The sequence below is a fragment of the Jaculus jaculus genome, chromosome 3 (genome assembly GCF_020740685.1).
Source record: "Jaculus jaculus isolate mJacJac1 chromosome 3, mJacJac1.mat.Y.cur, whole genome shotgun sequence".
Classification (NCBI taxonomy): domain Eukaryota; kingdom Metazoa; phylum Chordata; class Mammalia; order Rodentia; family Dipodidae; genus Jaculus; species Jaculus jaculus.
The window spans coordinates 94660224-94677562 of NC_059104.1; the positions used below are offsets into that span (position 1 = coordinate 94660224).

General features: G+C 52.5%; 1 protein-coding gene across 1 annotated transcript in view; it reads left to right on the forward strand.

The window, feature by feature from the left end:
• Nectin1 (nectin cell adhesion molecule 1) overlaps positions 1-16528 on the forward strand; it is a 70751-nt gene extending 54223 nt beyond the window's left edge. Inside the window, exons 5-6 of the mRNA XM_004667358.2 lie at positions 1505-1656; positions 12379-16528. Of these exons, the coding sequence (XP_004667415.2) occupies positions 1505-1656; positions 12379-12923 (697 nt within the window). The 3' untranslated portion in view covers positions 12924-16528. The remainder of the gene's footprint in view (positions 1-1504; positions 1657-12378) is intronic.
• Positions 16529-17339: the final 811 nt, after the last annotated feature.

Genomic DNA, 17339 nt, shown 5'->3' on the forward strand with positions numbered 1-17339 from the left:
TCCTAGTCTTCCTCTCCAGCACCCTCAGGTTCTCAGGTAAAGGCAGCACCCCATTTTTTTGGCTTACAATCTAAAGCCGTTGAAAGACTTGACTCTCCCTCCAGCCAGCTTAAACATCCCAGACCAACCTTTCTTCAGCAGAGAGCTGGGTAAAACACACAGACGGGGCATGAGGGAAGCCCAGCAGGTCACCATGGATGGCCACGACTCTGAAGGTTTGAGTAGGCAGAAGTATGATTATCAGCTCAGCTCTGTAGCCCAGGAACTCTGGGTTATCTGAAGAGTAGCCTTGTGGCGTCAGCACTCAGAAGGAAGGATGGAGGTCCTCTGTAAACTCCCAGGATGCTCCCCACAAAAATAAGTCCCGTGACGTGCCCTGCAAGGACACAAGCTCACAAAGGGGAGCCCCTTCATTCCCACCTCACTATCGGAGTAGCTTCTCAAAATTCAGACACCAGGGCTGGAGAGATGGCTTAGCGGTTAAGCACTTGCCTGTGAATCCTAAGAACCCCGGTTTGAGGCTCGGTTCCCCAGGTCCCACGTTAGCCAGATGCACAAGGGGGCGCACGCATCTGGAGTTCGTTTGCAGAGGCTGGAAGCCCTGGCACGCCCATTCTCTCTCTCTCCCTCTATCTGTCTTTCTCTCTGTGTCTGATGCTCTCAAATAAATAAATAAATAAATAAAAATTTTAAAAAAAAATTCAGACACCAAGCTCTTGCCCTGGTGCTTCCACTTGAGGGTACCAGGGCCCAACCCACCACCTAGGGAACCAGGGCCAACAAACAGGACCCATGACGGTAGAGCAAGCATTCCACTGAGCGTCCAGAGACCCAGAAACTTAGCTTTCCGGCTAAGTTTCTTTGGCCTTGAACTTCAGGTTTCCTCTGTTGCTTGGGTCTGGCAGCCACCTTCCTTGAATACAGTTCAGTGGCATGATGATCAAACATGAATTGCTGGCAGGTGTGGTGGTGATGTTTGCGTGTAGTCATGGGATTGTTGTGAGTTGAAGGCCAGCCTGCACAACATAGTAAGTTTAAGGCCAGCTAGAGATACATAGCAAAGCCTTAACAAAAGCAAAGAAAATTCCCAGCCCTCAGGAGACAGAGGTAGGAGAATTGCCGTGAGTTCGAGGCCCCCCTGAGACTACATAGTGAATTCCAGGTCAGCCTGGGCTCAGAAAACCAAAAAACGAAGAAAAGAAAGAAAGAAGGAAGGGAGGGAGGAAATTAGGGAGACAGAGAGAAAAGAAAGAGAAAAAGGAGGTAAAGGAAGAATGGAGAAAGAGAAAGGGAAGGAGAAAGGAAAAAGAAACACGAATTACTGAATAATATAAAACTTTTAAGTCCAAGATTTTATTATTGTCAATATATTTTCTCCTTCCCAAACAGACCCTAGCAAATGCACCCAGCAAAAGGGCTGGTAGGTAAGCCTGGAGTCAAGTGGGTGACAACTTCTTAGGATGGAAGAGTCATAACCCCACACTGTGTCTTCCACTGTCCGCAGGCTCAATGGCTCTCTCCCCAAGGGAGTGGAAGCCCAGAACAGAACCCTCTTCTTCAGGGGACCCATCAACTACAGTCTGGCAGGGACCTACATCTGTGAAGCCACCAACCCCATTGGTACCCGCTCAGGCCAGGTGGAGGTCAATATCACAGGTAGGAAGCTTCCTCCTCCCTTGCTTCTCCCCACCCTCGGGATCCTTCACTGCCAGCACCCCACTTTTGGTTGTATCATGGTGGGAAAGCTTATGTCTCTTCTCCCCACTTTTCTGGTTCTCCCTGGAGCTCTGGCAAGTTCTTGCTTTGCTTTCCCACTTTGCTTTATTTAAGGCTGACTCTGACAGTCAGAGTGACCCTAATCAGGGAGGGACAGGAGGCACCGTTTCTAGCAATCCAGTTGGGGGGGTGGGGGGCATTCAGCAGAATGTTCACACCAAGGCACGCTGGCTTGACGGGGAGGTCTGTAGTGGAGCATTGTCCTGAAAGCTCTGCACCTGCTGTGGAGGCACCCTCTAGGACTGCCTCAAGCACAGTGCAAGAAAGTGAGGTGGAGGCTGGAGCAGGGACGTGACCCAAAGCCACAGGATCTGTGTGTACTGCAGCTGAAATATGTTTTCCCTGATCTTTCTCTCTATCAATACAGATGTGAGTCAGCCTGGAAAGAATGAGGGCTAGGCTATTCCTCAGGGAGCTTTCACCTGGGGTATGACCCGAATAGGCCTCATCTGTAAAATGGGCATAATGTGACCTGCCTTGAAGGAAAAACTGTCAGAATGACACGTAATGTAGGTCACATAATCTAGCCCAGCTGAGTCTGTCAATAAATGGCCAGGGCTCAGTGATTATTATCGTGACCTCGGTCATTGTCATTGTCATTAATGGAAGCATCAAAACAGGTGTGTGGAGGAGAAAATGACCATCAAACTTTACAAGACTGGAATGTCTGTAGTCTCACACCTGAGCTGGCTACAGGCAAAGAAAGTGGCAGAAAGAACTCCCTAGAACAGGAAAGGTCATCACACTGCTGCCAGGGTAGATAGGAACTAACATGTGCAGGATGCAGCCTTGGACTTCCAGGAAACTGGGTAGCAGTTGCTGGGTTCCAGGCACATGGTTTGAGGGAGCCCTGGGAAATCACTGGCTCTGAACCCATGTCTCAAGAGCGACGCTTCCTTTGTGGGTGCACTCAAGGCACAGCTGCTCCCAGAACAGCTAGAGCTGCCCAGGAGCTCGCTGACCTGTCCTGTGCAGTCACATGGGAACTGGGGGTATGTCACTTGCTGTTTTCTTCAGCTCCCTTCTCCTGGCATTGAACTTGTTTCCAGATGTAGAGGCGCCAGAGTGAGAGCCTGAAACAGCTGAGGCAGCCCGCCAGGCGAGGGTTTAGGGATTCTCACAGGTTGGCAAGCAGAAGGGGAGAGCAGAATCATTGCTTCTCTCTTCAGGAACCAGTTTGAGACAAGCTCGCCAAGTATCTCATGAGGACCTGCACTCTAGCCCTGGGCTATAGGGACAGATGAGGAAAAGCAGGGCCGCCTTCCTTGAGGCATAGTCATAGAAAGTGTGACCAACACTTGAAGGCAGTGTCACACGCAGGCCGGCACAGACGTGGCCTGAGTATGTTCACGTAAGGTCTCTTCTAAGCTGTGTGATCTTGAGCAGCTCTTCTGCCATCTGAGCCTCACCTCCCCAGTTTGTTACATGGAGATAATCTAATGTATATCCCAGGCTCCACATGACCATGGACTTCTCCCTGCATGGCTCCACCTTCTCTGACGGTGGACTGCCAGTGCTACACTGCATGCCCCTCCACCACCCAGGATCTCTGGAAAAACTAGAAATTGGAAGCCCAGAAACCCAACTCCCACTGATGCTACACCCTGCACAAGAGGACCACCCGGAGACTGTGCCAGGCCAAGCAGCATGGCCAGCCCGGAGGCAGGACAGGCAGGAGAGGGGTGGCTCAGGAGGAAAGGTCGTCACAAGAGCAAGGCCTCTGCTCAGAATTCAGGTCCAGAAGTAAGGAGAAGAGCAGCCAGCTGTGGGACAGGTAGCTGCTGTGGGGACCTAGTAGCTACCATGGGATCTGTGGCCATGCCTAGGTGGTCGTGTGTGCAGAAGCTGGAGCGGAGCTGTAGAGTGGATGGGTCAGGACCTCACAGGACCCTGCTGCTGGCAGACCCATTACCCAGGAGCAGAAAAGCATGGTGCCTGGTAGGCCCAGGAGCTGCAAGCCAGCCCTCCAGGGAGCGCCTCTCGGCCCCCTCTAGAAACCCACGTGGTCTAAACTCTGCTCCTACACAGTTTGCAAGCAGCAGCTGCCCTCATCCGCCCTTCCCCCGCATCACCAGTGGCCTCTGCGCTCTCTGGAGACTGCCCCACGGGCCGCAGCCGGGCCCTGCGCTCCAGGCCTCATTGGTCTGAAGGTAATGCATGAGTGAGAGGGATTAAGTGGAAGTTTAATTTTTCATTCTGGCCATCAGTTCAGGGAATAGCTTTGCCCTGGACACATCTGGAGAGGGAAATGAAGAGCAGTTGGGGTGGGGCCAGGCACGGGGAGCTATGGAAGATGAGGTTCTGGAGCAGCGGGTGGGGACAGAAGGAGCAGGCCACCGGGAGCATCTGGAAGGCTCACAGGGAAACAGCTTGGCAAGACTGTCTATGGGTTAGCTGTGTAGAGGAGGCCACATGATGGCACCAAGATACTAGTTAGGGGCTGTCACAGTGAGTGACCCCTAGTACAAAACAAGCCCAAACTGTCACCCTAGGGATGAGAGAGTGGAGACAAGTCCAGCAGAATCTGTGGATGTGTTTCCACGGCTCTCACGGAAGCCCATTCCTGAGAAGAAGCAGTTTCAGGGCATTTGGCCAAGGAAGTGCCCTCTCTTCTTCCACAAGGGCTAAGGACAAGGGTGGAGAGAAGCCGAGGGTGTGACCTTGACCAAATGTGGTATCACACACCCCTAGGGGAATGACAAGGATAGTGGCCAAACCTCCCTGGTAGGGACAGGGCCTCTTGTGGTAGGCCACTGGGGTGCAGGATGTCTGTCCCAACTCTAACTTCCAATGAAGTATGGGCTCATCCCTTGGGCATGCCTGTCAGACCAGTTCTTTCCAAGGCTGGTGGGCCTTCATCAGCAGTGTCTCTGCAAGTGGAGTGTGCATGCCCAGGCATGAGTGTGGAGATGTGCTTCAGTAAGCATGTGAGTGTGAACCAGTGTGAGCTAGCAAGCCACTGACTGTCTGCATGCTGAGTGTGCAAATAGGAGCCCATAGCTGCGCTGAAGGTAAATGTGCCTGTTTCCAAGCCAGCGAATGATAGTGTCTAGGAGTCTTAAGACACAGCTATACCCATACCTCTAGAAGGACCCAGAGCTCCTCCAGTTTGCTAAGGTCCTCCCTGATGGTCAGACAGAATACGAATACACAGCTGCTGCAGCTGCAGAAGGACATCAGGGTTTCCCAGGGTATGACCCCATGCCTTCCCATGTTCCCTGTGGCCAGCCACGGTGCATGCTGGGAAGTGTAGTTCTCACAGCGTCCAGGTCTGATGCATGCCATTTCCTGCCTGCAAAATCATCAGGCATTTGGTTATAGAAGCAGGCCCAGATATTCTCTTTGACCCCCAGATCCTAATTCCATACTGAGCCCTAACTCAAACCCATCTCAGACCCATCCATAGCCCTCTGCACCAGCCCACTCACCCCAGGGAATCAGGATCTCAGAATGCAAAGTCCTATTGCCCTGCTGCCCCAGCCAGCCTGAGACCCCGGACAAAAGGCTGCAGTTCTTCAGAATAGGGTCAAGCAGACCACTCCCTAAGAGGAAGTGGTGGAGGTTGGCTGGGCTCCTGCTAGCAAGAGTAAATGAGCCCAAGTGCTCACCCGGCCCGGCCCTCCCCTCCCCGCTGTGGCCCTTGTGGCTGTTTCTGGCACAGTGACAGGAGCCACTGGCTGAGTGTGGCAGCTGGAGAAGGGAAGGGGGAGGGGAGGGACGCCCCTGCCTGCACGTGCATCGGGGTCGCCATCTCTACCTTTTCTCTACCTTTTTCTTCTTTCCCTTGCCTAGTGCCTTTACTCTGCAATCCTGGAAGATCGCGTTAGCCAGCCCATACACAAACCTTAAGTAGTCCAAATAGTAAGGGCTCCTTTTGCTCCCATGAAAGATCCCCAGGGGGCAGTAAACATCTCCTTAGGGCTAAGAAAGAAAAAGCCAACGTGAAGCAGAGGGCCTTTTGGAGGGTGGGGGCAAGGAAGAAACCAAGTGTCATCTGCCCATAAGCCACCATCCCACTCCTCCTATTCCCCACACCAGTGAAAGCAGGTGCCCAGCGCGCCCCAGTCCTGCTTTGAGTGTCTTGTGAACACTTTCTCGGCCTAAAGTGAGGTTCACCTCTAAGGCAGAGCCTGTCATAAGAAAATGCATTGGACTCAACAAAGATTTCTTGAACTCCAGGCACGCATAAGCACTTGGGATACATCAGTGAGCAAACAAGCCCACTCTATCTTTGTGAAACGAATGGAGTTGTTTTGAAGAGGAAATGGGAGAAAGGACCAAGTGAGGGACATCACAAATGGTGGGAGAGAGACTTGTACACTGCAGTTGACCAGATGCGTGAGAAGGGCCTTAACGGGAAAGTGATGTTTGAGGTAACCCCCCTGGAAGGTGATGGCCTGAGCCCTCAGCCTGAAGGGAAAGCAGGAAGAGATGTCAGAGATGAGGGCGTGGCACAAGTCACGGAGAACATTCTGGGCTCTGTAGCTTTGGATTCCCCTTGTGAGTGAAACAGTCGTTGGAGAGCTCTGGGCAGAGTGGTGGCGTGGTATGGCTTAGACTTTAATGGGCTCTTGCTGGCTGTTGTGTTGAAAAGTCTAAATAGAGAAAAGGTAGAAAACAGGGAGGTGACTGTGGTCATAAATAATCCAGGTGAGAAATGATGATGTCTTGGACCACGGTGCTGGTTGGTGGTGGAATGGCAAAAAGTGGCCAGATCCTAGATTTATTTCAAGTTATAATTTACAAAGTAGTTCAGGACCCCACCCATTCTCACCAGACAGATGATATAGTAAATCCTGCCATGCTGTGATTAGTGGGGTCAAGAAAGCCAATCTACTTGAGTAAAGTGTTAGCGCACTTTATTTTCCATTGGGCCTCTGCTGGGCAAGCACCGAAGGGAGCTGGTGGAACTTGCTGGCTTTAGACGCAGCGGCCACACGCTGCTGCCATGAGTCAGCCCCAGATGATGAGGCAGCTGGCCACTTCCTCTAGCCCTTTCTCACTCCTGCTAAAGGGAAGAGGTTTGTTAATCACTCAAATACTGACAGAGGAACCAGAACCAATGGTGGTTAATTCGAATTTGCATGTATTTGGAATCTCTGTGTTCATTTGTGACTAACTAAATGGGTTTGACCATTGTTTAAAACCAGAATGAGGGCTGGAGAGATGGCTCAGTGGTTAAGGTGCTTGCCTGCAAAGCCTAAGGGCCATGATTTGATTCCCCAGTACCCACATAAGCCAGATGCATAAGGTGGTACATGTGTCTGGAGTTTGTTTGCAGTGGCTAGAGGCCCTGATGTGCCCATTCACTCCCTTTCTCTCTCTCTCTCTCTCCCGCTCTCATTCCCTCTCAAATTAAATAGTTTTTTTAAAAAGCTTTAAAAAAAGCCAAATGAAAAGTGTGGACCATCAGTACCTAAGAATTCTACAGAGAAAATGTGAAGTGAGCAGAAAAAGAGAAGCTGGCTCGAGTCAGGGCCTGCAGAGCTGTAGTAGGTGGGGAAGGCGTTCCTGGCAGGGCACGTGACTCAGGTAGAGGAACCACGTGAAGCAAGGGCTAGTGGCACAGATCTGTCATCCCAGCTACTCAGGAGGCTGAGGCAGGAGGATCACAAGTTCAAGGCCTGTCTGGGCAATTTAGGGAGACCCTGTCTCAACATAAGAAGTAAACAGACAAGGGGCCGGGGAGATGGCTCAGCAGGGAAGAGCACTTGCTGTATGAGCATGAGGGCCTGAGAGAGACTGTTTGGCCCTGAGTTCAATTCCTCAGCAGCCACATGAACAGCGAGGTGTGGCCAGACTTGCCGATAACAACCTCAGTCCTGTGGGGAGCAGAGACCAGAATCACAGTCTGACAGAAAAACGGCAGCTCTGGGTTCAGTGTCAGTGTCCATGTCCGGCAAACAGATGTGCCATTAAGGAAAACACCAATGTTCTCTGAGCCAGGTGTGGTGGTGCACACCTTTAATCCCAGCACTCGAGAGGCAGAGGTAGGAGGATTGCCATGAGTTTGAGGCCACCCTGAGACTGATTCCAGGTCAGCCTGGGCTGGAGTGAAACCCTACCTCGAAAAAACAGTAATATTCTCCTCTGGCTTCTGTATGTGCCCTTGCAGGGTGTGAATATCTGCACACACATATGCATCACACATATACTATACCATATATACTACATGCATGCAAAAAAGAAAGCAAAAGAGAGCTGGGGATATATCTTAGTGGTAAAGTACTAGCCTAGCATACGCTAGACTCTAGTTCAATCCCCAGGACCGCACACACGGGAGCCCACTGAAGAGCAAGGATAGTTATATGAGTCAATTCTGTTTCTGTAACAAAATACCTGAGATAATCAGCTTACAAAAAGAAAAGGTTTGTTTTGGCTCACAATTTCAGGGGTTTCAATCCACGATCTGACCTGTTGCTTTGGAGTCTGTGATGAGGAAAGAGTGGAAAAGAGGAGGAACCTGCTCATTCCATGCCCGCCTGGAAACAAAATGCACACAAAGGTCCAGGGTCCCAATGTCCCTTTTAAGGGCATATTAGACCTCTTCCTACTAGCCCCCACCTCCAAACATTCCACCACCTCCCAATAGTGCCATGAACAAACAACCAAGTCTTCATCACTTAGGCCTCTGGGACACGTTTATCCAAAGCAGCCATGAAGGTGAGCTGGTTTTACATGATAGAAGCCTGGAAGGCTGGACTACAGTGCCCAACAGGCAAGGGGGAGTCGTTGCTGGTCTGAGACAAGGAGTGGTCATGTGTTTACAGTGAAAATAATCTAGGGAGCATGAACAAAGTGGAGACTCAGTGCAGATAGGAAGTCCAGAAATTATTGCAACTGTAAAACCTGATATAAAGCAAGAAGCGAATGAATAAGAGGCTTCAACCAGATCTGATGGCAGATTTGCGCCCAAGAGAAGGAAAAGTCAAAGGCCAAGGACATTCTGCATTGGAAGAGTGGCCAGATGGTGGTGGCAATGGCGGACCCAGGGGAAGTGTGTTGAGCAGAGAGGGGTTGAAGGAACAGCCAACCATCTTGCACCGCATGGTGGGTTTTGAGTTGGTGGTGAGAATTCCAAAAAAGAATGCACTAGAGATGGTTTCCCAAATGTGTAACCCTAAATGTTAATCCCCCTGAGGTAGTCCTGTGGGCAGGAAGATGGGGAACATGCTCCACAAAGTTGGGAAATGCTCCATCTTGCCATCCGTACACATCCCTCTCCTAGTCTAATGTGGGCAAGAAGGGGAAGGCCTCGGATGCTTTGTCTAAACCAATGTTTAAGCCTCAACGGCTTAAGTTAATGGCTTGAAGTTCCGTGGGGTGAAGTCTGAGAAACCTTTGGAGATCGTGTTCTGGGGTTGGGTGAGGGATATGTGCCCGAAATGGTCGAGAAAGCCGGGAGGATAACAGTAACTCCTGAAAGGGGGACTAGCTGTGTCATGAAGAAAGACAGCAAGGGCTGAAGGCATAAGGGTAGAACCTGCACTGCAGTGATGGAGAACGGCAGCTGGGAACAGCGGGAAAGCCAAGGACCCCGGGAGCTTCACCTTGGCAGGCAAGGGACATAGCTCAGCAGCAGCAGTCAGCTTCCTCCATCTGGGTGCCTTGCTAATGTCATCAAGGCTGAGCCTGAAAGAAGCCTTTTTTTTTTTTAAATTAAATTTATTAAATTGAGCCAGGCGTGGTGACGCATGCCTTTAATCCCAGCACTCAGGAGGCAGAGGTAGGAGGATTGCCATGAGTTTGAGGCCACCCTGAGACTCCATAGTGAATTCCAGGTCAGCCTGGGCTAGAGTGAGACCCTACCTCGAAAAACCCAAAAAAAAAAAAAAAAAGAGAGAGAGAGAGAGAGAGAAATTATTAAATTGTACTTATTTATTTATTTGAGAGAGAAAGAGTGAATGGGTGGGCCAAGTCCTTCAGCCACTGCAGACAAACTCGAGATGCATGCACCATCTCATGCATCTGGTTTATGTCGGTCCTGGGGAATTGAACCTGGGTCCTTCGGCTTTACAGGCAAATACCTCAACCACTAAGCCATCTCTCCAGCCCTGAAAGAAGCCTTTTCTAAGTCCATGCCATAGGATTCTCATTCCCCTACACTGCTGAGCCCTTCACCGCCAGTTCCCGTGATATGTCTGCTTGCTGCTCTGACTGCAAGCTTGTCCTTGGACTCTGCAACAAGGCTGTGAGTTTCTTGTAACCTGTGACCAGCACGATAGATGCTCAGGATGTATTGCTGACTAGATGGAGAACTAAACAAGTATGGTGGCCTTAATTCCAAAACTCAAAAGCTAAGAGGCGGGAGGCTCACAAGTTCAAGAGAAGCCTGTTCTGCATAGTGAGACCCCGTTTCAAACCAAAAAAAAAAAAAAAAAAAAAAGGAAACAACATGAAGGCAGATGTAGAGGTTTAGATCTGGTGAGACTCGAAGAGAAAAAGGCAAACTGAAAGTACAGGCAGGTGTGGCTCCCCCCAGCTGCTCCTGGGACACCCCGTGGGAAGATGGCTTGCTTGGGGGGTGCAGGTGTAAGAGCAATGGGTGGATGGAACCTGGCAAGCCAGAAGGAGCTTGAATTTCCAGGAAGCTGCTCTAGAGACAGGCAGTCATAAGAGATACCAAGTGAACATCCATGGGCTAGCTCCTTGGTGACCTGCACTGAGGACACAGTGGTGACAAGTAGGGAGCTGAGTCCCCAGGGACTTGCTTCTCTCCACCAGCTCCGGGCAGAAGAGTGTCTGGATGGCCACAGCTCAGCCACATGAACTTGGGCAAACAGCCCCCCTTTGGGAGCTTCTCTGTTTTCATTAGCCCTTCCAGCCCGAGCCACAGGAAGGCCTTTCCTTCCATTGGACTCTCCGCCCTGCTCCCGCCGGCTGCCAACAGCACCCCACACACTCACATAGGGTCCAGCTCCACCCAGGAGGAGGGACCGGGCTCATGGGAGGCGCGTGATTCCGATGGAGTGAGTGATGCTGGACCAGGGTGTGAGCTGGCTGCCGCTGGCTCCCAGGGGCTGCAGTACCTCTGCATTGGCCTGAAGAGAGGCCACAGAGCACTGCTAAGGCAGCCCTCCCCCCAGCTCCTCCTTCGGCCAGCCATGGTCTCCGGTGCCACCCTGTGGTGCTGCTGGGAACCACCTCCCTGAGCCTTGCCCTGGGACCTCTTGGCCAGGCCTGGCCTGGCCAGACCATCCATCCTTCTAGGCCTTATAAGGGGAAGGGAAGGGACAGACTATGCCGGCTGGCATAAAAGCCACTCATGGGCTGAAGAGATGGTTTAGCAGCTAAGGTGTTTACCTGCAAAGTCAAAGGACCCAGGTTCCATTCCCCAGGACCCACATAAACCAGATGCACAAGAGGGCACTTGCATCAGTGGCTGGAGGCCCTAGCACATCCATTCTCATTCTCTCTCTCTCTACCTGCCTGTTTCTCTCTCTCTCAAATAAGAAATGGAAAAACCACTCACCTAGTCTTTTCTATCCATTCCCACCTTCTTCCATTCTGAGTTGTGGTTTGTTTTTTTTTCACCTTTATTGCCTTTTCATTTTCACACTTCTTATTGTTTACTTTTCTGTGTGTTTGTTTGTTTGAGACAGGTCTTGATACATAGCCCTTGGACTCATAGAAGTTCTATTGCTTCAAGCCTCCCAGATCCTGGAATTCCTGGCATGTCCATCAGGCCCTGCTCACTCGGTCCTCAATATACGCCTCTCTCTAAATACATCCATCAGATTAGCACAGGCACATGCCAGTGCACATGTCTGTGGGTGTTCCTGGTCTACAACACACACATGGGCCTCGACTCCCCCTTTCTGCCTGACCTGACCTGCTCTGGGCCAATGACCTGCTAGGTCGTTTGGTATCTCATCCCTGTAGCCCGAGCTGGCAGTACCAACAGGCGTCCTCCACCTTGCCCTGCAGGGCCAGACCACAGCCAAGAGCCACAGCCCTGATTTCTGGCACCTTGGCAGCTGACTGGCATTCACAGGGCATCTGCTGGGCCAAAACTTGGGAACTTGTTTTCCTCGTGCCCAGAGGGCAGATGAAATCAGTCCTGGAATACCTAGTGAGTGAGCTCCTGGTGCTGGGACAATGACCTTTAAGTGTCAGGCGATGTGATGTGTGCCTAGGCTGTAAAAACAACACTGTACCATTGACGAGGTGGCCTTGGCAAGTTAACCTCCCTAGCTGTCTTTTCCTGTGAAATGCGGGACTCCCTGTGAGGGTGGCATCATGGAGAGGCATGGGGGGAGTGCAGAGGGGTCTGCTGTCCTTGTCACGATAGGATGGGGCTAGACTGCCACCACCTCCAAGGACAGTCAGGATGGCAGGCTCTGGTTCTGAGGGTACAGTAACCACCTCTCTCCTCTGGCCTCTGCCTTGCTCCGGCTCCTAATGCTGTTTCTGGGTTGGGCCCCCAGAGGTGGCATGCTGAGGGTGCTCTGGAACGGGAACTGCTCAAACCTGGGGTGTGGACGTAGGGTCCTGAGCCTTGGGCCCATTTCCTAGCCTTTCCCTCCCCATCTCCTGATGCCCCTGCTGACTCCCAAGGAGCAGACGCTGATACTGTCCTCTCCATCTCTTTTCCTCTCCCAGAATTCCCCTACACCCCATCTCCTGAACACGGGCGGCGTGCAGGGACAGTGCCCACGGCCATCATTGGAGGCGTGGCGGGGAGCGTCCTGCTGGTGCTGATCGTGGTCGGTGGGATCGTGGTGGCCCTGCGTCGGCGCCGGCACACGTTCAAGGGTGACTACAGCACCAAGAAGCATGTGTATGGCAACGGGTACAGCAAGGCTGGCATCCCCCAGCATCACCCACCCATGGCACAGAACCTACAGTATCCCGATGACTCTGATGACGACAAGAAAGCCGGCCCACTGGGCGGGAGCAGCTATGAGGAGGAAGAGGAGGAGGAGGGCAGCGGAGGGGGTGAGCGCAAGGTGGGCGGCCCCCACCCCAAATATGATGAGGACGCCAAGCGGCCCTACTTCACCGTGGATGAAACCGAAGCCCGTCAGGACGGCTACGCGGACCGGACCCTGGGCTACCAGTATGACCCTGAGCAGCTGGACTTGGCTGAGAACATGGTTTCTCAGAACGACGGGTCTTTCATTTCCAAGAAGGAGTGGTATGTGTAGCCCCCGCCTTTTCGGAGCCTCTGTCAGTGCCCACTTCTCCCGGTGCCCCTACCCGCACGCCTCCTGCCCGTCCCCACCACCTACTGCCCCCAGGAGCTCGACAGAGACTCACCCAGCTGCCCAAAGCCAGCCCCAAACTCCTGGGGAGCCAGGGGAGCTCAGGGCAGAGCCCACTCGGCTTCGTTTTTAATTTCCTCTCTCGCCCAGCCCTTCCCCATGGTGTCGTGTTCGACCGTGGCTTTGGTGTCGCTCTACCTGTTCCTTTCACAACCCCACCCTCTGCCCTCTGTGGAGGGAGCCCTGTTCTTGTCTTGTGTACCTGGGCACCCCTCCAGGGTTTGGGGAGCCAGTCCTCCCCACCCCCCCAACACTGGAATTTGTTTGTGGTCTCTTTATTGAGGGTGGAGGCAAAGGGGGCTTCGAAATGAAGAGCACCCCCACCTTCACCCCCAGATGCTGCTCCTCTTCCCATAACAAAAAGGAACCCAGAGCCCCTCACCGTAAGCTGACACAGTCGAGGGTTTAGATCCCTGGTCTAGGTAGCCAGTGCACCCAAGAGGTGAGGGAAGGTGTTCTCCAGAGTACCCAGGGGAGGCTTGTTTGTTAAGTGATGGAGTTGAGGTCCCTACTGGCTGGGACCCTGGGCAGTGAGTTTTCCTGGTGAGGGTGGTTTTCTGCTTTTTTTTTTTTTTTTTTGCCTTGCAGGCCTACAGAGTGGAGTTGACCAAGCTCCATTATCCCTCTCCTTTCTCCCCAGTGTGTTCTCCACATAGTGGGGTGGGGGGCAGGTGAACTCTGCTTACAACCTCTGCCAACACATGCACACGTCCATGCACACACCACTCGGTCTACACCCATCCCCCCCAGGGCTCACACATCCTTACCAGGCTGGACACTGCCCAAGGCCCACTCACCCCTGTGCTTCTCCTCCTCCTCCTTCCCAACAGAGGCTGAAAGAAGCCTATAGAAATTTCCAGAGATGGCAAGGATGAGCCTCCCAGCTGCTGCCATTTCAGGATGGCCCCAGCCCCTCCTGATAGCATAGATGCTTCTCAGCTTTCTCCGTATCTGTCAAGTGCTAGCAACACTTGATTCTCTTGGAAAGTCAGAGCTAGGATCCCAGAAGGGAATTCAAGGCCAAGTCTTTGTGTGGAGAAGGCAGCCACGTGGGAGAAGCTCTGCAAACACAGTCTGGTAGACTGAGGCCAGATAATGCTTTACACACGAAGGCCTGCATAGATGTCACAGGCCTCACAGAAAGTGCAGGAGCATAGGCCCTTGGGGACCTGCTGCTGGCCCACAATCCGTTCCCTGCTCAGCTTCCCTTGGTGCCGTGGTGGGACTGGGAAGAGACATTGAGGGGTCCTCCTTTATTTATAGCCACACTCCCTCTTTGAATGGGACTCTGGTTTCCTCGGCCATCCAGGGCTGAACTGTCCTATGTATGCATGGAGGAAGGCCTCTCCCAGCTCTGTGTCCCCAGCTCAAAGTGCCTCAGTTCCTCCATCTGTGTCTCCCCTCAAGTTCCGCACACTCTAGATGGGCATGCCCACACCCTGAGGTGGTAGAGGTGGGCTCCAGGTGCCCTCAGACTTACCTGTTAGGATCTCAGCTAACTCAGCACAGGTTAGCATGTCCTGAGGGATGGCAAGTGTTGGGAGGGGGGAGGCAAATCACTCTGTGCCCCAGGGGTACTGACCCCCCCCACACCATAGGCTTCCTAAGGGAGCCCCAGCCCACACCCCACTCCCCTTCCTGGTGCTGCTATTGAATCCCCAGCTCAAGCGCCATCTCTGCCCTGGCACCCCTGGGCCCAGCAACCAGGCCCCCTTTGCCAGCCCTCACTGCCCTAGTCCCAGCACAGGCTGCCCAGTAGCCACGTAGCAGAAGTCTGAAGCCATGCCAGCCCTAGGGCAGCTCTCCCCTCTCGGCACTGGATTAGGTGTTGGGGAGAAAATTCTGGGGCCTTTTCAGCCACAGGGCAGAAGGAAGTGGAGGGGTTGGGTTGCTTCTCCAGGCAGTATTAGGGTTCCTCCCATGGCACTGTAGCCCCTCTGCTCAGTCCCTTGCTCCCAGGCAGGAGGAAAGGCCCCGCCTGCCCGTTAAAGGCATGTCCTGTCCTTCGCAGCACAACCACAACATTGAAAGCACTCATCCCCTGCATCTCCTTGAGTTTTCACTGTCACTCCCTGTTCCTCATTCTCTGATAGACTGAGGAGACCCTGGTCCCCACCAAAGCACTTGTGTCCCCCCTCAGATACTTCCAGGCCTTTCCCCCCAAGCAAAGCACAAATTAAGAGGCCCATGCAACAGGAGTCCAGCCACAGCCCCACCGCCAGGCAGCGGCTACCCTGAGTTAAGAGAGGGCATGAGAGAGAAGAGGCTTTCTGTGCCCCCATGTTTGCGGGACTGCTGCTGGACCACAGACACGGCCACATGGAGGGAGACCCAGTGGAGGGAGACCCAGACCAGCAGAGAGGAGGCACCCTGCTACACCTTCATGCTTCCAGCATGAGCCGAGCTTCCTCTTTTTTGCAAAGAAAAGAAACTTGGTGTGAACTGTGCCAAGGGCTCCCTACGGGTCATCCTGCCTCTCGCTCCCCCCATGACCACCACCACTGCTTCTGGACACTTGTCTCCCTACAGATTTCAATACTGTTCTACTGTGCAACAACCCTCTGAGTCCCCTTTTACCAGAAGGATCTGAAAAGCAGCAGCACAGAATCAATGAACACAAGCCCAGCACACACACACACACACACACACACACACACACAAGATGGGCACACACACCTCCCACAGACCCAAGCACAGGCACGTGTGCACATGCATACACATGACTACATGGGCACTCACTATAAACAGCGGAGTCTGGGAAGCCCTTACAGGAGGCACTGATTTCCTAGTGCTTGGGCCCAAGACAGACAGACAGGCAGGGGCCCAAGCCCTTGGCATGTACTCCCTCTGCCAACCAACCTCCATATGCCCCAGTCACTGGTGCAATAACTTTTCTGCCATCCTCAAGGCAGAAGAATCTGGACCAATGTCAGGTGGATGGGGCTACTCCCCTGAGCCCAGCAGATATTGTGTCCCTTCTTTTGGGAGGAGGGATGCTCCCAGGCCTTCGGGGGGTCTACATGGAGACCTCCAAGCCTGACTGCCAACTGAAACCCTCTCCTGGGGAGGGCAGGTGATTCAAACCACCCTGGGCCAAAGATGCCCAGGAGGTGAGGACTCCAATCTTGACCTCCACTGCCGCTGCTGCTTTCTGACCCCTGCTGTGAGAAATGGGCTTGTTGGCCGGAAAAAAAAAAAATGGTTTTCTGTTTCTGGTTTTTTTTTTTTTTTTTTTTTTTTTTTTGTACAAATGGAAACAAAATCCAGGAGAAGCTGCCGCCCTCACCTCTGAGTCTGATTCGCTTCCTTTGCTTCAGTCCCTGCGTCACTGTTTTGTCTTTGGTCCTGGGGACAGCCCAGCAGATTCTCCTGGTTCTGACCCAGGGGGTGTTTGCCTCACCTCCTTTTACTTGTATAAAAAAATGATGGGTTGAAAATGTACTGAGGAAAAAAAATGTACTTTTTTATAAATAAAGTGTTTAAAACAAGCCCATTTGCTTCATGTCACTGCAGTGGGATTGGGGGTTGGGGATAAAGCAGGAAGAGGAAGGAAGTCCCACAGCTTCCCAGAGCCTCTGGCTCGGTGACAGGGCCATAGAAGTCCTGAAGTGCTCCACCCGCCCACCCCTTTACAGGTGGAGTGCCACATACCAACAAGAAGCCATCCTCGGGCTGGAGGGATGGCTTCGCGGTTAAGGCACTTGCCTGCGAAGCCTAAGGACCCAAGTTTGATTCCCAGGACCCACGTAAGCCAGATGCACAAGGTGGCACATGCGTCTGGAGTTCGTTAGTAGTGGCTGAAGGCCCTGGTGCTCCCATTCTCTCTATCTGCCTCTCTCCCTCCCTCCCTCTCTCAAATCAATAAATATTTAAAGAAGAAGAAGCCATCACCACAGGAGAGGCCTGTGCATGGCACCAGGGCATAGGGAAAAACTAGTATCTGGGCACAGGAAGGGCCCTTCAAGAAAGGAACACCTGGTGGCGGAAAGAATGTACAATCCAAAGGAAGGGTAGGACTCCTTACAACATGCTCCCCCCAGACAAAATGGCCTAGATATCCATGACCTCACAGTGCCTGACACTACCTACACAAGACCATCATAATAGGAGGTAAAAGACTGAGACATCAAAATAAAAGAGAGACTGATTGAGAGGGGGAGGGGATATGACAGAGAATGGAGTTTCAAAGGGGAAAGTGAGTGGAGGGAGGGCATTACCAGGGGATATTATTTATAATCATGGAAGTTGTCAATTAATAAAAAAAGGAAAGAAAGGAAGGAACACTTGGAACACAAGGAC